Here is a 20,851-nt window from a genome sequence, read left to right on the forward strand (position 1 = left end):
TGTGGCTACCTTTCTCATGTGGATGGCAAAAGGTTCCGTCCAGCCGTCAAACAACTTAAGAAAAAGGAGGCCTTCACGTGCTGGGATTTCATCAGCGTCGTTGATGACAAAGACATCGTCTGATCTCGCTCCCACCACCCTGGATAGCCCATTGTGTGTCAGGAAGGTGCGCAAATAGTCATCTGCAATCCAGCCGTCCTGGCGACCACCGTCTGGGAAATGGTCGAGGAACACGTAGAGGATCTTGTGCCGTATGTAGTTGTACGTACCATTAAGAAGGAGCCGCAGGAAACTGGAGAGATTAAAGATACAGAAAAAAAGAATGAATTAATTATAGCTCACCGCTATCCGATGGGAAATCTTATCAGACTTGCACAGCTTTCTCACAGCTCTGCCACGGCATTTCAACTGGGTTGAAGTCTGCACTTTGACTGTGACACTGAACACCTTGTTTCTTTTCTTTTCAGTCATTCTGTTGCATATTTGCTGGTGTGACTGTGATAATTGTGCTTTTGCATGAGTGAATTTCAGTCATGCTTTAGCCGTTGGACAGGTGACTAATCTTTTTACCTCTGTATACAAAGGGGTTCAAGTTCAGCTCAATGACTGCTAAATCACCAGGCTCGGAGGCAACGTCTGACTTTTACTGCTGTTTAAGACAACTGTCATGCCCTTTGTTGGAAATAAGGAATCCATAAACAGCTCTTGATGTAAAAGACAATAAACAGAGTTACCCTCAGTTGTAAGAAAACTCCAGACTAGCTAACTGACAGATACTTGATCATGGAAATGGATTACACAGCCCAACAAGTTTCAGGGGGGTACCAGCTGTTACAGAAGTGAACAGTGCTACCTGGGGCCGTTAGAAAAAGACAAAGAAACATGCATCTAAATAAGAATGAATAAAGTTTCAGAAGATATACAAAACAGGTAAGAGAGGAACTTGTTTGACAAATGGAACCTTTCAGCACAGAAATCCTGCATCACGTAAACCAAACTATGTGGAAGAGCAACTCAATTAACCTACTGATTTGCATCAGACAAGATCACTGTTCACTGAATGTAGCTGCTTTCATGCTGTGTCATATCCTATGATTGAACACACCAATCTCTTCCTTCAAGGCTACACGCAGAGTCAATCATGTTGCCCGCCATAATCTGCTGTAAAATTGCTCTCAAGCTGTTTCATGTTGCTGCCAAAGGAACCTTTCTGTAAATGTTATTCAGCACACTGATTCTCAAAAAGCATGAAGTGTGGCTGTAAACTAAGACTGTAGGCCATAAATACAGTAACTACTTATTGCAACAGCAGTGTATATAACTCTCAGTATTTAGTTTCTTTAGATGTTGTGAAATTAAGCTTTTAATGTACACTGACAATTCTGTACATTTTTTTCCATAATTAAATTATTTCAAAATGGTTTCAAGATGTCCTAAAAATGCTTACGTTTTAAACTGCTTCCTTAAAAGGATGCCCTTGGTTTGAATGGGTTAACTGAACTGAAAATCGTAGTTTAGTGCGTTCAAATAAGGCAAGTCAACATCGGCAAATCTAGAGGTCACAGTCTGTGGTTATGATACTAAATATTAGCTCTTAGATGGTCTTTTATTGACAGAATACTTTATTGGGTCCCCAGCAAGTGTGAAGCAGTAAAAAAACACACACACACACACACACACACACACACACACACACACACACACACACACACACACACACACACACACACACACACACACACACACACACACACACACACACACACACACGCTTTGCTCCCCTGTTAGTAAGTACAAACCTCTTGTGACTGCTCCACACTATTTACCATTCTGTTTAGTTTTTCTTTAAATTCAGCATCACATTTTTACAATTTACAGAGGTACAATGCTGCATCAAAAAGTAAACTACAATAGCCAGGAAATAGCTCAAACTTAAGCTCAAAAGGCATAGCTTGTATGATCTCCAAATCTGCGTGAATGAAACGCATAAAATACACAAAGAATAACCAAAGATTGTGTCATACCTCAGAGGTCGTCTCTCTCCATAGGCTGTAAAGTTTGATTCACATACGAGGAACAGATCTACAGCTTGCGCGAGTTCGCGAAAGCGTACGTGCAGCAGATCAAACTCATGGTTGATGTTGATGGCGTTGATCACCCTCCGTGGGGTCTCTCTTGGCGTCAGCCGCTCCTTGGTTGGTAGATTGGAGTGGTAAACCATAGTGGGAACCCCACAGTAAGGTCCATGCCATCCTGGCCGACACACACACTTCACCAGCCGCTTCCCATTGCCCCTGGCTCGCGCCTTTATCTTTGGAGCCATGGAAGGGTGCTGCTGGAACTGCAGAGGTTTCCGCTGAGCGGCAGCTCCAGCTCGGCCACCCTCCCCTGCTCCATTAGCTCCACCCTCCCCTAGTTTTGTAGTGTACTCCTTTGGGGTCGCCACCTCCGTTCCCTGCTTAAAGCAAAGAGCTCCAGCTTTGGTACGGACAAAGTAAGATGTTTTGTCATCTTGAAGCTGGTGAACGCGCGTGTGAAGGTCCCCCATGGACTCTAAGGGGTCTGGCAGATGATTGTTGAGGAATATCACTCTGTGTTCTTCCCCTAAATGTGCTTCTGGGAGGTGCGGTCCTAAAGGTTTGGCATGTCGGTCTTCAATCTCCTGGAAAAAGAAATGTAAAAATAATTATTATTTTAATTACCGTATTTTCTGGACTATAAGCCAGTATATAATATGTATATATATATAGTATATATATGTATATAAGCCGCACCCGCTCAATTTTTAAAAAAAAACAATTAAAAAAAGATATACAAGCCGCACCTGTATATAAGCTGCACCCACTTTTATTTAAAAAAAAAAGATATGCAAGCCGCAGATATTTCTGTTGTTAGATTAGATATTTACTACATGTACAGAAGGATTCTGAAGTGTAAATGATGTACATGTTTGTACCGAAATAGATCCTTTCCTAAGAGTGTCTTTTAACACGGCAGCAACATTGCTGATTAAAACTGGACAGAACCAAGAGAAAATAACCGCTATTTACTTATCTATTTGAAATCTGCTTCTACCTACTTCTATCTGTTAAAGAAGAAGTAGCGTATTCTTCTTTGCATTTATTTTGTCTTAGTTTTTATTCTAATTCCGGTTAGCACTCCCCCTAGCGGTGGAAGAAAAATCCACAGAATAGCCGCACCTTTGTATAAGCCGCATGGTTCAAAACCTAGGAAAAAAGTAGCGGCTTATAGTCCAGAAAATACGGTACTTATTTAGACCTGGCATTAACATCCATCCTGAGTGATCCAATGACAAGTGGCAAGTTCTTCAGTGCAGCTCGGGACGCCTTATTTTTTCACTGCTAAAAGAATGTGGCCACATGTGGCCCAGTCCATTTCTGAATGTGGTTTGAGTGATCAGAACCGAGTCATTATTGCGTCCCTCCAATGCATCCTGGGCATGTTGATTGGATCACCGAGCACCAATGTTAACAGCGGGTCCAAAGGTAAACACCCTGCATCTGTGCATGAGTGTTTTAGAGTAATTCAAATGCATCAAAACAAACCTTTTCATTACAACTGACATTAGCCGAACACACATGGGCATAATGAAAGGGTAGGTGGCATAAACTTTAAAGTCTAGTAACCTTTGAAGTGATAGGAACAGCTTTTGACAAAAAGAAAACAAAGAACAGTCAAACTCTAAGTTGCCTTCTACAATACTTTGTAGTTCAAAATAACATAAACATATTAGTCTGTCCTTCAAAGCAAAAATAAAATGTTTTAAATAAAGCTTTTTTTTTATATGGTAGAAGTTGCTATCAAACTCAACATTGGCTCATATTTTGTATAAACATATATTTTGAAAATGAATGGAGCAATTTTAGCTTTAATACATCTAGATAAGGGCTATGGCCACATGTTCTGCCTCACTGTCAAGTGTTAACCAGCTAGTAGTTTTGCCAGAAGTATTACAGAGCACGTGCGGTCTGCAAACGATCTGCAGTAACTGTTGAGAAATAGCCACAAATGAGGGGCTTCTAATGTGCTCCCAACAATAAATACCTCATAACAACATTGGCTTTGCAAGCAATTACTTTTTGAGGAACTCAGGGCTGGTTTATTTTACAGCCTCTTGTAGTAAATCATTGCATGACCATGAGCGGCTTCACAAGTGAATTCAAAGCAGTTATTTTTTTTTGGGGGGGAGGGGGGTTCCCTACAAAGCTTTATGAAAAAAAAAATGGAAACTTGTGAAATATTATTACTTTTACAATGATTAAAAAAACTATGATTGTAGGGAAGGAATAAAGAAAATACGTAATCACCACTGTCCAAGGCACTATTACGTAATTATTAAGTTTTTCAAAAGCAGTTTATATAAAAAAAAAACAAACCCTCCAATCAAAGAGCAGATTTTATTTTATTTTTATACTTTTATTTCATCCTGCATTGTTTTGTTTATTATTGAAATATTTCTTACAATAAGATGGCATATCAAAAAGATTTTAAAGTTACACAATTGCAGGCTTTCTGTGTATGGTTTGCACAAGTCCACAGTAATTAGCCTTTACTTTATGGGCTCAAATTAATGCCATTCATTTTATATCAGCTATAGAGAACAAGGTAGTGCCGAAAAACAATATATATCCCCCCTCACAAAAATAAGAAAAATACAGAAACATATTCTCTCATTAACAAAGCATATTTGACATCTTTACACATTACATTACATGTTATTGTTATTTTATTGTCTGAAAAATGGTTCAAATATGTTATTTTGTTATTTGAATTTTTTTTTATTCGTTTTGTTGATAAAAAAATATGTCTCTATTTTTGTGAGGGGGATATATATTGTTTTTCGGCACTACCTTGTTCTCTATAGCTGATATAACATGAATTACTCCTGTGTGGGATAAATAAAGTTCTTATTTTTGCCGTCTGAGAAAATTAAATATATTATATTTGGTGCCTAATTGTTTCCCAAGTATACTAGTGCGCGTGTGAATGAATAAATGAGACGTAAAACGTAAATTTCTTTGTAGAAAGATGCTTTATGAAAATAAGTCCATTTACTTGTATTAGTTTGCAGCCCAGTCTTGCCACATCCAATATGGCGGCGACGTCAGTAGGCGATGCAATGATCTGATTGGCTCTCCAAAAACCCTTTGAAACCCGTGCCAAAGATCGCTGATTGGCTGTTAGTTTTGGCACGTCAAAACACTGCCAAAACTCGTAGTTGTAAAAAAAGTTTGTAGCTTTGTAAAAAAAGTTTGTAGCTTTTGAAAAAAAGTTTGTAGCTTTCGTAAAAAAGGTTTGTAGCTTTGTAAAAAGTTTGTAGCTTTGTATCTAGAAGTACAAATATGTTTTGCAAGTACAAATACTTTTTGCACATGCACAAAATATTTCTACAAGTACAAATATTTTTTTCACATGCACAAAATATTTTTACAAGTACAAATATTTTTTGCAAGTACAAATATTTTTTGCACACGCACAAAATATTTCTACAAGTACAGATTTATTTACAGATACAAAATACTTATGGCATTAATTTGAGCCCATATTACTTAACTCAAAGAGTGAATGAGTGACAAAACATTGTCATTTGTAGATTTAACATAAACTGTGCTTTTTGAACGTAATGACTGAGGGAGCAACACACAGGTGCTCCTAAAAGGGGAAACATTGTAATTGATATGAACAGTAACAATGTTAAAGCAATAGGAGATGCAAGGCAATACAGATCATTTGCCATCAATATCTGTATTGATTGTAAAATGTTGCTAATACTGTCTTTAAAATGATATTTAATCAAGGTTTTTGCAATGGCGTCTTTACAATAACACAAACCAGTTTCAACACACCATCAACTCACAGTACATGGCAATGGTCCATCCTGACCGGGGTACTAACCTCACGGCTACTTGCTTAAAGTTGGAGGCATAATCTTATCTAAACTCTCATTTCATCTTCAAATAATGTCCCAAAAGCAGTTTTACCTTACTTTCTATCTCCTATATTTGATTTATTTATGTAACAAATTGTTTTTTGTTTTTGTGATAGATTTTTTTACAAGCCTAATCTTACTGTATAGTAGGAATGGGCGATATTTTACCGTTCACGATATACCGTCAAAAGAATTCCCCACGGTAAGAATTTGTCATCTCGTGGTAAAAACGATAAATTCCCATTGATAACGTTTTTGTGTAAAGCCGGACTTATGGAAGGAAGGAAGGAAGGAAGGAAGGAAGGAAGGAAGGAAGGAAGGAAGGAAGGAAGGAAGGAAATGAGCCAGAAAGAAAGAAAGAAATGAGTCTGAAAGAAAGAAAGAAATGAGTCTGAAAGAAAGAAAGAAATAAATGAGTCTGAAAGAAAGAAAGAAAGAAAGAAAGAAAGAAAGAAAGAAAGAAAGAAAGAAAGAAAGAAAGAAATGAGTCTGAAAGAAAGAAACAAAGAAATAAATGAGTCTGAAAGAAAGACAGAAAGAAATGAGCCTGAAAGAAAGAAAGAAAGCTATGAGCCAGAAAGAAAGAAAGAAAGAAAGAAAGAAAGAAAGAAAGAAAGAAAGAAAGAAAGAGAAAAATTCCCATTGATGACGTTTAGTAGCATTTAGTATCTTTTAGAGCAGTGTTTTGGGGGCTCCAAAGACTGAATGTGGTGATAGATTTATAGTTAAAAAGGTGGAGTTGAATTGGTATTTTTTTTTATCGTCATTTTTATCGTTATCAGGATAAATGCCAGAAATTATCGTGATACATTTTTAGTCCATACCGCCCATCCCTACTGTATAGCATATTTAAAGCGAAAAGGTCAGCTTCCAAGTGTCTACCAGCTTGTTAACATTAAGTTAATGATCAAATATAGTTAACTATGAATCCATGACTCCCATTCACAACAAAACACCGTCTTGGAGAAAACTAAAAAAAGAGAAACCAAACGTTCCCTTTGATCAAGCACTTGGCGAAAGTGAGGACAAGGAATTTCTACACAATTTTTTGCAACAATTTTCAATGAAACACTTTGCTCACTTTTGTGAAAACATCTAATGGAAGCATCCCGTATGAATTGTGGGTTCAAGACTTTTTAATATTATTTTATATGAAATTTAAGATCAAACCTGAAAATGTACACAGTTGTATGTGCACTCAATACATGTACTGTATGTACAGGTGTGCACACGTTATTACAATAGTTAGTGAGCTTTTCATGTAAAAACTGGTGTTACCAAATAAATTAGCAAAAAAAATATTGAATAAATGAATGAAAACAAGATACAATTTTAGAAGATGTTGAAGTGTACCACAGCAAATGAAGCTATTCTACCACACTTTATTAAACCAGCTCATAAAAGCAGGTTGATGTATGTACTGGCTTGGATTGTTTTCCACTCTGCATATGGGATTGCAAATGTTTGACTCTGACTGTATCAGATTCAAAACTTTGTCAACAAACAGTGCAGTTTGCCACATGGACATATCCACCAACGAGCTTCAACCATCATGTAAACTATTTTCAAGCCATTTGCCAATGAAGTAACATTTACCGTTTTTACTCAACCCCCCCCCCCGTCCATAATGAACGTGGCTTCTTAGTGATAAACGGTGGTTTAAATTGCCAAAATCAGGCTCAACAACTCCAAGAGAAATGCCAAACAGTAGGCCAGTTAAAAAGAGTTAAAACAATTTAAAACCAGCGTCTATCTTCAACATTCTTCATAAACATGAAGATTTCTAAATGGAATTTGGAGAGTTTGTTAAAGTGGAACCTATGAATCATGACTAGGAGAGCTGTCTGATATGAAGTCAGAGGTCTGATCATGTTATGAACTTTTCAGTGAGAAAATCTTTAATCACTTCTTTGTTTTATGTGTAACACGGTAAGTAATTGCCCCACCAATCACTAATATGCCTCTTCTTTGATGATGGAACTACTGCAGAGGTAAAACATTTGATCAGTCCAATGATTGTAGACCTAGTCTATTTTATTTTGCTTTTGTAGTTATGACCATATATCTTTAAGGCCATTGGAATCTAAATTTAAGACATTTTAATACTTTTTTAGGCTTTTTATTAGGACATTTTTGTTGAAAACATTTTAAGACTTTTAAAGGCCCACAGCCACCCTGAAGACAACCCTGCTTAAATATACTGTATTCTGTTCAAAGGAAATTTGGACACTTAAAGGGATTTTATTATCTGGTAGTAAAAGCATCTTCTCCATAAACCATGACATAGTGAATGGCTGTTATAGTGCAGTGCCATTTTAGTTTATTGCATCATACTTTAAAGGTGTTTGTCACTCTCACAGGCCAAGAAGCATAACAGCAAAGTGTCTCCATCTCACCTCTCTGGGGTGTCCCAGCTGGTTTTCCCTAGGATTTTCCCACGGATGAGGAGGTGCTGGCTCCTCTTTAGGCCCCTTCTTAAATCCTACGTGGTCAATAACACCCAGATCTCCACCTATGGCATCGTCATGCCGCAGGTGTATTCCGTCCCCTCCTGCACCTCCACTCAAACCCACAAGTCCTTCAGCTTTGATATCCGACTGGCGCAGTGCAGGGAAAGGAGGGGCCTCTTCTGGGGAGGCCGGGCTGAGTGGGGTGGAACCCACACCTTTCTCCCTCCAGAAGAAGCCAGTTACCATGATGAAAGACTTGACGTTGGGGTATGGAGCGGAGAGTTCTCGCAGCAGGGAGACGTAATGGAGGGCCTTGTAGTAGTGGAGAAAGGAGATGACGCACAGACCCACCGTGCACAGCAAGAACACTCTGTGCCGCCGCATTTTCATCCTGAAAGGAAAGGTGAGAAATAAAAATGCCTGTCAAACCAATGTGAAAAACAATTTATGTTCGGGAACATTTTTAACCCCATCGTCTCCAAAACATACGCCAAACTTCTACCCTGGTAAGAATAGCGGTAAAGCAATAAGAAAAAATTATCTAGGTAACAGTTGTAATGACTATCGGCCTGCTTTACATCTTTTCAGTTTGTTTTGTCCATTAGGTTGGGTGTGCAAAAATCTACAGGCAGAAAATACCACAAGGATATCCTTTGATCATGGATAATGATTGTAGATTGACTGGATTATGGATTATTTGATGTGAGTCATGATTTTTTTGTTCAAACCACTGTTTGTTCTTGAACTTTTTGATCAATAAGTAATTTCACGTGAAAACTGGTTGTAAATAGGTTACGGACACTTTCTACATTATTGTATCATTTCACTTACAATGTGGTACAATGATTGTAAGATATTTAGCAATTAAAGAGTCAGAATTTCTATGTATTTCTCAGGGCTGCCAAGTTTTAGAAAATGACAAGAGTGAGACTTTAGTGTCATGATGCGTACGGCCGCGGTGGAAAAAAAAAATTGGCCTTTTTTTTTTAACATCGATTTTGCCCGTTTTAACCACAACCAAGACTGATGTCCTCACCTCCATGCCAGCTGCTCCCCCTGCACTGTGGCCTCCTAATGCTAATCTTAATTAACCAGAAATTAAAAATGAAAATCGTAACAAGAAATAATTTCTTCAGATACTGTGGAGACTACAAAAGAGGTCAAATGTTGGTGAGTGAATATAAGATTTCAACCAAATAAATGTGGACAAAAACCATTTCCTGAAACATGGCCACCATAAATGATAAATCACAGTTAAATCACTGATATACATTACATGTAGTGCAATGTATTTTGGTCTTTAAACAATGAGAAAAGTGAAGCTTACATAAAAAGACAGACAAGAAGAAAAAAAACATTATAAGAGCATCTCTAGTTGTACAGATGAGCTACTGGTGAACAATCTGAGAAAAGTATCAAATGTACTCACTAGTAAAATAAAACATTGTAATAAGAGTAAAATTGTGTTTTGTCTAATTTGCTTAAACTGTCAGCCGCCAATACTGCATGAAACAATCCATGAATTAAATTCCGGCTTCTCCGGCTTTAAATGCGAATTACAACAATCTGTCAGAACCCGGAGGAGTCTCTTATTGGAGTCATTCTCTGTTATTTCTACATATGTGGTGGTTTTTAGCCTTCATATGACAGCTCCTTCTGGAGGGAGTCACAGCTGAAGCACAGCAGAGAAGGAGGGGTATGCAAGTCTGTGTGTATAAATCTGCATAATATACACCATACTTCACCTATATTTCACTTAATCATGACATGAGACAAGCTAAGCCTCAGTCCAACAATGGACATAAAGATGGTGCAACTAGTATTTGACAGTTGACAACTTTACACAAGCTTATGAATTAAAAACCTGAATCTGCATGTATCAAAACATAAAGGCTTCGATAGCCAACTAAAGACAACAAGTGCCAGAACATTGCAGGTTCTATGTCAAAAGCTGTTTTCCATCAAACTGACATCCAACTGTCAGGAGCATTGATGAATTTCTGGCTCTCTTGTCTTTCTGGCGTGTAATACACCATCAACTCAAAACACACCAGAATTTTTCCGGTGTCAGTACTGATTACCCTCTGATTCACAGTTCAACAAACTAAATGATCTCCTTACATCAATGTGGTGTTATATGTTTTGTTTTTCAAGGCATAAGCTTAAAATTCAAAGGCTAAAATGGACAAACAATTTATATACAATATGTCAGTCAGCAATGAAACACGCCTTCTTGAGCAGTCTAAACAAATGACAATAGTCCTGAGTGAGCAAAAACAGTACTGGGTACCAAGACTCAACCATTAAAGAGCATTGTTTTTTCTGTCTTTCATAGCCTTACTCACGAATGTAAAGACTATTGTGCCCTTTTGTACCTTCTGCACGTGCCGGTGTAGATTATACAAGTTAGTAGGAGACTATCACTGACAGTTTTTGATTGTGGTTTACGGTATAAAAGCCCTAAAATATTCACCTGGAAATAAATACCATGCTCAAGTGTGGGTTTCTTGTCAAACACAGCTGTGATAACATTAAAACACATTTTTCTCATGGTCCTCATATTTACTCAGCAACCCTGATACTGAAGACTGCAGCCAGTGTTTATGTAGTTTAAGCTGTATACGTATTTTTTAAATGTTTTTATCAAGAGTACACCTTAAAGGAAATGTGAAAATAAGGAAAAATCTAAGTAAGACAGAAGAGGTGGTGGGACCAGATGGACAAAGCAGCGAAAGAGGAGATGAGGTGGAAGCGGGTGTTTTGTGGTGTGATAACTGAAGCAATGCACCACCTCATCTCCCACTGTCACATCTCATCTTCTTCTCTCTAAATTTCCAATTTTATTTGTCATCTCTAATTCTCCTCCATATTCGCCCCCTTCCTTTTACTCGCTGTGCTTGTTTCTCATAAAGTTCCCACCAAATACAATGAGGAGAAAGTGAGCAGTGAAACTCTGCCTCTTCCTCAATTCACTGGAAAGGGAAAAGAAACAGGAAGGGAACCAAAGCTAGATTAAAAATCAGCCATATTCAAAGATGCCATTTGTCCATTTTGGGGATGGATGTGTGAAAATTTGGATTAGAACCCCAAGCATTTGTTTAATTTAAAGAAATGTAATACCCCAACCAAAGACAGCAGTTCTCTGATATCATTGGGTCTTTTGAGTCCAGGAAAGATTGGACGAATGTTTACAGGCTGTAAAAGGTTTGATTAAAATTATTTAGCCCCAAAAAACAAAGTCAAAATTGAGTAAATCAACCAATGAAACAATTTTATTAATGTATGTACTGCAAGTATTCTGTCCGTGGCTTAACAAAAACACCTGGAAACCTTTCTTTAGGACACATAGACAAGGACGTGTTGTCATTCAGGTTGGCTTACATTCTATTTTTACGACACAGCTCTATTTTGTCATTGAACCAGCGTCCCGACACAGGAAAACACAATTGCATAAGCTCTCGTTTACTTTGGATAAAGTATGCAAATCAGTCTGGGTATAAGTGTATTTGCATGAATTAACTTCATGGTTATTCAAACATGTAAATCAACACCACCCATAAACGGTGAGTATGGGGCATTAGCTCGGGAATTTGAGGAATAGAGCTTGCAAGTTAAAATGTATCAACTTTGAATTGAAGCCTAGCTACTGGTTTTAGTTCAGAGTGCTTTTCTCCAATATATCCGCCAAAAATCAAAACAATATACCACTCAATATACACGCCCACACTGAAAGATGGATTCAATTGAACACTGTATTTCGGAAGAATGTGAACAGTTATCAGGCAAGACTATGTGAATAAAATTAACAATGTAAATCAAAAATGTTCAAAACAAAATCATCACTTTGGTCTTGAAAGATTTCAAATTGTGGTGGCTTTCCTGAAATGAGAACACTACTCCATTGGATTTTGGCTTTCTCCCAATATGCCTGATACAGATGGCAGATACCGAAAACCAAATGATCGTACTGAGAGCCCAAAATTATTGTATTTCACGATACACTACAACAACTGCGAATGAGAAAAATTAGTGTGGGACTAAGGGGGTGTGTCTATGTGCCAGAGAAAGTGAGTATAAAATAAATAAAATGAGACATAACACCAGATCAATTAGGAAGAAATTACTCAGCTGAATCTGATCCCAAATCTGATCATCATACGGAAGTCGAAATAATCATACAAGTAAGATAACTATCATACATCTGGCAGCACTGATGGTTTCCCTCACATTTGGACCTTTATCCCTAATTTTTGTTTTCTGACACAGGAAAAAAAAAGCATCACATCTAAACCCCTTAGCATGTATATTTACTGCTGCAATAGTTTGGAAAATAAAAGAAAGAGAAATAGAAGAAGAAGGAAATGTATCAAGTTGACACAGTCCATCACCAAATCGTATGCAAAAAATGTACAACTAAAGTAAACAGGAGCATCTTCTGGACGTTCTCCAAACACACATGGTCTAATGTTTAAAGGGATTATTGTGCCACACACGCAAGAAGTGCTTTTAAAACTAACTTCAGCCTTGTTGAACGTAAGAAACCCTCTCCTTGTTATATTGCTGCATTTGTTTATTGATGAAAATGAATCAAACTGCCTGACGGGAACTCTGGGTCACAAACTTCAGAGGATTTACCCTGGACTTAACCTGCTGATGAAGAAGTTCAACTTCTGCTATTATTACTTTTTGGTTGTTGTTTGAAAGGTCATAGCTGAGTCTATCCTCCTACTTTTCTTAATGCTCTCAGTCAACCGAGTAACAGGACATTTTAAGAAAAGCATTTGTGCGTTAAATTAACTGACGCCTCAAACCTTAGGATTACATAAACACAGGTATTTACATATCAACCATCCTCCAATTATACAGAATGACTGTAAATTTACATTTCAAGTGAAGTTTGTGTCAAAAACAGGTCAGTTATAGGGCAGGGCCACACATGTCTCTGTTGTAATAGCTTGCATGAGTTCAGAACTGGAATGCCTTGAAATGAAGAAAGCAAAACTTTTTTGCATTTTCATCCAGGCTGGCTTAAGTTCCTGTGTTTACACAAGTGAAAGCTTTTATTTAAGCGCTGTCTGATATCAGACTGATATCAGATGGCCGCTCTGCCCTGCAAAAGTGTTTATATTCAATTTCAAATCCAGCCTCGGCTCTTGTAAAAGCATCACCCTCCACCCCTTCCTGCTTTCAGAATTTCCTCTTCCCACCTAGACACTGCCTTAGTGGGAGTTTTTTTTTTTTTTTTTTTTTTAACTTTTAGAGCTACCCAAGCACCCTGAAGAGTTTGGAAAAGCCCCGACCGCTGGCTGATGAATGCAGTCCAAACATTTGCTTTGGAGACGTTGGAGTGCAATCCAAGTGATAAAAAACAAACGCAGGGAGGGAGAGTTTACAGGAGACAATTCTGCCAGTAAACTGCTTCTAATTTAATCTGAGTGTGTGCGTGTGTGTGCACTGCTCTGCTATGGCTGACCTACTGAACTGCTTTTGCAAATGTATAGTCACATCACTACTTTACTATAAATTGAAACGGTGCTTTTGCCCGAAAAGTGTAAATCACAATGATTGAAAAATATTTTTAGCAACCCTAAAAATGATGACTAAAAAACTTTGCAACAACAATGAAGGGTCTATGCAGAAATGTAAAATGGGACTTAACTGGGACTTAACTGAGAGCAACGTCTGAGGGATGATATTGTACATCCAGAAGAAAAGACAGAAACTTACTCCTCGATTAATCGAGAAATCCTTTGACACCTAAAAACAGAACAGTGTGGTGCAGCGCTATAAAAGGACCAGAAATGAAATCTGTCTCATATGTTTGCACAATCCAAGCTGACACAACTCCACAGGACTAGAGCCATCAGTCTGTTTGAGGAGAGCTTAAGTAGAAACAGATCCAGAATGTCAATCCTTTCGTAAACTGCGTGTCCATCTGCAGAACAGATATTTCTAGCACCAAAAACATCTAACACTGTCACAGGAAAGCACAACAGACCAGCAGCTGAACCTGAATCTTCTCAGGCGTGTTATAAATTGACAAAAAGAAAAAAAAAGGTGTTCTTGAATGTGTTAAAAAAGCACAAAAGAATATACATACACACATATACAGTATATATATATATATTATATATATATATATATATATATATATATATATATATATATATATATATATATATATATATATTATATATATATATATATATATATATATATATATTTTTTTTTTTTTTTTTCTTCTTTTTTTTAAATTAAGTACACAAATTTCACAAATCCAGGAACCCCCATATTCACGTGCCACTATTCGAATCCTTATTTTATTGTTCAACCATTTATATGTAGTGCAACCACTTCTTTCCATTGTCTCACACTTGGTGGTTTGTGGCTTTTAAACTTTCAACACGTCGAATTATCCTCTCATGAATGGAACGATAAGCGACGCACAGCCTAACAAAAATGCTTTCAGGCCTTTGTTTTAGCAGAACCTAAGCTGAGCTCAGCCGGCACGTGCACGCTGCTCTACAGGGAGGCAGCCACCTCACGTTCAACCCCTTTTTGAGTCAGCACACACACACACACACACACACACACACACACACACACACACACACACACACACACACACACACACACACACACACACACACACACACACACACACACACACACACACACACACACACACACACACACACACACACAGCCCTCAGTGGTGTTTGGGTGCCGGACTCCTGAGTGCTCATTCAGCACCACACGCAGCATCTGACCCGATAGCAGACCTCACCTATAACAAGCACCCAGGGGGGATATACAAACCAAACAAAACCAATCAAATTGTCCTTGGAGGAGTATGTATTTTACTGTAATAACAAAAGAAAACTCTTACAGTAATTGCACTGAAATAAAATTCTCAAATGTAAAATTGCAGAGCCATTTAGTCAAACTCATACCATACTGGACTAATCCGAAAGTACAGAAAGCCCATAAAGACATTTTGAGCAATATTTGACAATACGATTTACTGCTTTAATAAGTATCAGTATGTGCTCTTGTATTTCTCCTTGCATACTTAGGTAATACAGCATGGTGAGCACCGTTCCCTCACAGGAGAAGGTTCCTGGTTTAAATGCTGCGGTGGGTTTTCTCCGAGTACTCCGGCTTCCTCTCACAGTCCAAAAAAAGCCCACGGACATCAGGTTACGTAGCGATCCTAAATCGCCCTCAGGAGTGAGTGTGAGTGTGTGTGGTAGTTTGTCTACATGTGGCGCTGAGATATAGTGGAGAGCTGTCCAGGGACCCTAAGTAGCAATAAATGGCTATAGCTAATGGACAGATGGATGGTTCTTCCACTTTCAGAATAGGAGTAAATCTTTAATCATATTTAGCTCTCCAGTTTTCTGTCTTGTCCCTGCTTCTTGTGACTGCTCAGCCGACTCTCTTATGCGTGGTAGTTTCCTGATCTTAAGGCAACATTTCACTAGAAATATTTTGAGCAAGTGGAAGTCGACTGACTCAGAATGTCTCAACTGCATGTTTAAATTATATTTGCCCCACCAAAACTAACAAAGCCAGTTAAACAACATTCAGTGTTTGCAGACAGCTAACAATTATTTACTTAAAGAGCAAATTGCAGGTTAGAGTTTTTTCAAAAATTATACCTGACCGTATGTGAAAATGCCTATGTGAGAAGTTAATGTAGGATTTAATATGTTTTACAAGACATAAGGGCACGTATTCAGAGGAAAAAGTGGCTGATTTTAGCAAAGCTCCTACAAACGCTTTTTTTTCGAACACCGCGTCATATGACGTAGCAGGAGGGAGATGTCTCCACAGCTCTGCCCCATCTGACTGCGCAGTCGTAGGTAGTAGTAACTAGCTCTGTCTAAAATAGTTTTTAATTGTGTTGCTATTCTTTTTAAATTACATTCACAGTGAGGTAAACTCAAAAATGAATACACAAAAACGTAAATTAAAAAAATATATATATATACATAAATCATGAAAAAAGTCAGGTCAGTCTAGTGCGCATGACCAAACACAGCTTTGCTGAGACGAGCTTGTGAGCGCTGCAAAGCAAAGATGAGGAGATGGAAGCGGTTTCTACCGACAAAAACATGGCAGGAAAAAGGAAGAAAACTTATCATTTTCACAGTGAATGGGAGGGAGAGTTCTTTTTTACTAACGTGAAAGAAAACTGTGTGTCTCTCATTTGCGATGCGACTGTGGCGACGGCTAAAGGCTGATTTCAGGTTCCGCGTTACACCAATGCAGAACCTACGGTGTAGGGTACGCAGCGCCGCGTACCCTACACCGTAGGCACAAAAACAACTCCGGAGGTCACTGTATATTTATGCGTATTTCAATGAAAATTCAGTTCCTTCATTATTTTCCTACACATTGATTCACAGGGGTCTCCAACCTGCAATCTGCTCTTTAAGTGTATTAAGATGGTCAGCATATATCTTACTTTTGGACGGACACCACGTAGTTTTTCTGCTTGACCCCGCCACCTGGCTTTTACTTTCATAATACATACATAAACGTTACCTTGTGCATTTTTCTGTATTTCAAGTTTTTAGCAATAATCATGCATGAGGTCATGGGTGACCTGTAGCTTCATTTTCTGCCTAAACAGCATCAACGCAGACAGTCACACATGGTAACCTGCTGTGCTGTTGACACGTGAGATATAGCTAGACGTTAACCTCCATAAATACCAGAAAGAAAACTATATTTTGTTTTATTGCCTATTGTGAGTGTTTCTATCTTTCACTACATTCAGGCTGATAATCATAGCATATAGTAAGCCCTTTTCATGGATCCATATGGGAAACAGCCATATTTCCTTTCATAGAAAATGAATGACCACATTGTATTTAGGGCTTCGAGGGTGCATACCTCAGTGCAGGGATCAGATGTCAGCTATGATGTTTGTAACAGCCTTTTGCTTTTTTTGTTTCATGGTTTCTGGTACAGAATTCATAGTAGGAGAAAGATCTGAATGTGTGTGTTGGACTTTTAAAATGCAAAAGGTTTTGTACGTTTTCCTCTGGGAATATCTATTTGAGGATAAGTCAGTCTGAAGGTGGAAGACAGTTGTGCCATCACAACGAGAGCCTCCTCCTCCACTGGAACAAGGCACCGCAGAGGCAGAGCAGGGGAAACTGATAACTCTAATATTCAGTGCAGCTGAAAGGAAGAGCAGGTTGTGATTATGTTTTGACCGTCTCGGTGAAATGAGTGTGGATGCATTAGTCGAAAGGAAGATGAAATGAAAGAAAGGAAAGAGCTGAACAGGAAGAACGGCTGAATCAGCTTCAGTGGAGAAAAAATTGAGTTCAGCTGAGTCAGGCTTTACTGTCCACGTGGGACACTTACTGTACACATTTTAGGGAAACAAAATTAACCCAAATTATGGGTACATATCAAGTTTTAATACTATTAAAGCTACGAGTTATCTTTCTGCCTTCAGCGTTACTCTAGCTGGATTTTTCTTATCGATAATGTCTTGACTCTATGTTGTGGAGAGGATGAAACCACTAACTTGTGAAAACCTGATTGCGTATGTCTTTGTTGTTCTGAGGAAGCATGATAAGATAGATCACGTGAGATCCTCAAGTGAACCCAAGTAGGTTAACTTGGCTTACACTGTTTTTTGATGATGGGGTTTTCAAACATGAAGTACTGTATGTCCTTTGTTTTGGGAAGTACAGAAGCTTCTGGAAACTTAACACATAACAAGCAACTGAAAGCATTTGAACTGCTATCATTGGCTTTGACGATTAAAAGTCTCTTCAGTTCCCGGATTAGTTTGGACAATTTTTATCATATAGTGATTTAAATGTTCTTAAAATTCATCATATGCTTTATCAATATCATTTTCTTTATATATTAATTCCCAATTATGTGCTGTTAGATCGTGTGACAGGGTGGAGGAGCTGCAGCCACTCAGGCTGACGGGACACAGGTCGGTCGGGCCCCCGTAGCACTCGCCCTGCTACGGATCGCTTTTAAGTGCAACCATAGACTCTTCTGTCCTAACTCTTCTATGTTGTGGTATGTTGTCCTGCTTGTTTCTCACATAGTTGCTGTTATAAACTATAAAGACCGGAAGGTGATCACTGATGTCATTTATTAGTATTCCTCCCACTGTATTATTTTCTATGTCATTTGTAAATATATTATCAATTAATGTAGCACTGTGAGACGTGATCCGTGATCGGGCAAAATTTTGGGGTTTTTCGGGTCGGATCGGGTGTCTATATGCGCAATTTTAACTCTCCAATTAGCAAAATACTGGATACCTTCCCCTGCCTCATCATCATCTCGGCTTGCCTCGACGTGGGGCCCCGCGGCTGCTTGAGACCCGGTCGAGCCGGTTGAGACCCACTTCTTCCATTTTCTTTAGTTTTTTCTTTTTTCATTCCCTGATGGAAATTTCCTGAATCTGTCTCGTTCTCTCGACATTGTGTGACAGTTTGTTACACACTCCACCCGTCTGGATCAGAGCACCTTGTGTCTGCGCTTGGTCTGACGGAGTTGTATTGAACAACAGACACGCGCATCATTGCACATATATTTATTGATATGCACAGACTAGTACACATTTAGGTCTGTAATGGAATGTGACTGTTGATATTTATAAGGGAAAAAACGAAGAAAAAAAAAGAGAAAAACAAAACAAAAAAAAAAAACGGCCCATAGCGCGAGACCCTTGGGGCGCGAGGCCCTGTGCGGTCGCACGGTTCGCACACCCCTTGCGGCGGCCCTGCCCCCACCGCAATTGGTTTGTTACCCCGGGTGTAACAAACGGGTGGAATCTTATCAGGGTGGAATCTTATCAGAGGAGTGCCAAAAAAAAAAGTGATCTTTAAATTGTTGCAGCTTCCTGATGTGAGGAGCTTCAGTAAATGCAGCAGTTGGCTTATTATATGTGACAGACATCGTCAGTGCTGCATGCTTTTTGATTAAGGACCCTAAATACGCTTGCTGGTCTGGTTGTAGAGAATGAATGTGTCCCCGAGGTGTGCAATTTCACTCAAAAATGTACTGGGCAGCTGTTTGTAAAAACCTGCTGCTCTTCCAAGATAAAAGAGCAGCTTGTGTGTTTCCATTCAACACAGGAGCCCTCGAGCATGTGACCCTATGAACCTGTGTCGTAGCAGTGTGTGAACCTCAAAGTCTTTTCATAATGCTTCATAAAAAAGTCGGTATTAGTTGCAGTATAATAATAATGATCATAAAATGATGGTACATTAAAATATACACCAGCCAAGAAACAATTTCCATTAATATAAATCCACGTATACAGACTATAACAAACGTAACTACAAAGCGCAACATGTACCACCAGGGGTGTTGTCAGGTGGAAATCGTGTTTCTTTGTTATTGATTGATATATATTTTTACATTTTAATGGCGCAATGAAAAAATATAACAAGCTGGCACCTGTATTTTGCAGTTAGATCAGTGCTTAAATCTAATTCAGCTTACCGTGGCATTTTACAAGACATCCCAATTCTTCTGGTAATGAATTTTTGAAGGTGCATTTTAAGACCCCTGTCACTTCCACGGTAGTATATCTCTTGTTTTCCCTCAATAAAGACAGTTCTTCTGGAAGCTAAAACCTCGGTCTCTTAGCAGCAAATCAAGTGGTTCATTCCTCTTCTGAGTTCATGGGTCGCTGCCTTCGTGAGTCAGATGTCAAGAGAAAGCCAGCGTGCAAAGTGGCTTTCAATAATGCAGGAATGGCCTTAAAAAGTAAGTATGCATATGTAAAAACATGCTAATATGATACAACCGGTTTGGGTGGATCATGGGAGGTGGAGCCGAATATCAGCAGCATTCTATAGGGTTGCTGCTTATGAGGAATGCAGTTTTGCTTTAGTAGGCATGACCATGTGCACATGTGTGCATGTGAAAGCGTATGAAGTGAAGTGAGAGGATAGGAAAAGCCGGGGGAGTGCCTCCGTTCCTCCAACCTCATCTATAATTCAGTGATGTGGCAGTAGTCCACAAGGTATTTCCATCAACACCCCTTCCTCCCCGCTCTCGGTATTAAAGGTGGAGACAAGTGGTCACGCTTCATTTCTCCGCCTCTACCCATCTATCCATCCCCAGGAACTACTATCTCTCCAGAGGCTGCACAAACATGAGCAGCAGCTCGGTTCATCTCCGTGAATGAAGTCATGTTGGACATACGCAGTGGAATGTGCTGAAAACGTATTTCTAAACGGGGGTTTAGAATATGCTCTCAGATACAGTCAGATAATAAAAGGATGAAGTGCATTTGTGGTGTTTTCTCGGAAGTGGTCACCGCAGCTCTATCTGTTTTGTCAACACGGTACTCACTTCCTGCATGGTTTGAATTCAGGGAAATAAGGACTCAGGCAAAAAACACACACCAAGTTATTTCTGGATTTGTAATGATTCCTGAACTAGCCGTTCA

The 20,851-nt window shown here is 38.8% G+C and overlaps 2 protein-coding genes across 6 annotated transcripts in view; both read right to left on the bottom strand.

Moving 5' to 3' along the window:
- Positions 1-20,851, bottom strand: part of LOC133442628 (parvalbumin-7-like) — a 470,342-nt gene that overhangs the window by 360,316 nt on the left and 89,175 nt on the right. The gene's annotated exons all lie outside the window — the stretch shown is intronic.
- The window catches only part of mgat3b (beta-1,4-mannosyl-glycoprotein 4-beta-N-acetylglucosaminyltransferase b), a 75,565-nt gene that overhangs the window by 3,311 nt on the left and 51,403 nt on the right, over positions 1-20,851 (bottom strand). For 4 of the 5 annotated variants that reach the window (XM_061720582.1, XM_061720586.1, XM_061720569.1 and 1 more), the window contains 3 exons: positions 8,347-8,791; positions 2,025-2,662; positions 10-292 (listed from right to left, as the gene is read on the bottom strand). In XM_061720582.1, coding sequence (XP_061576566.1) covers positions 10-292; positions 2,025-2,662; positions 8,347-8,790 — 1,365 coding nt within the window. In that variant the 5' untranslated portion in view covers position 8,791. Of the gene's footprint in view, positions 1-9; positions 293-2,024; positions 2,663-8,346; positions 8,792-19,896; positions 19,922-20,851 lie in introns of those variants that run through there. The other variant, XM_061720562.1, reaches the window with a different exon arrangement.

The sequence above is a fragment of the Cololabis saira genome, chromosome 1 (genome assembly GCF_033807715.1).
Source record: "Cololabis saira isolate AMF1-May2022 chromosome 1, fColSai1.1, whole genome shotgun sequence".
NCBI classification, from domain to species: domain Eukaryota; kingdom Metazoa; phylum Chordata; class Actinopteri; order Beloniformes; family Belonidae; genus Cololabis; species Cololabis saira.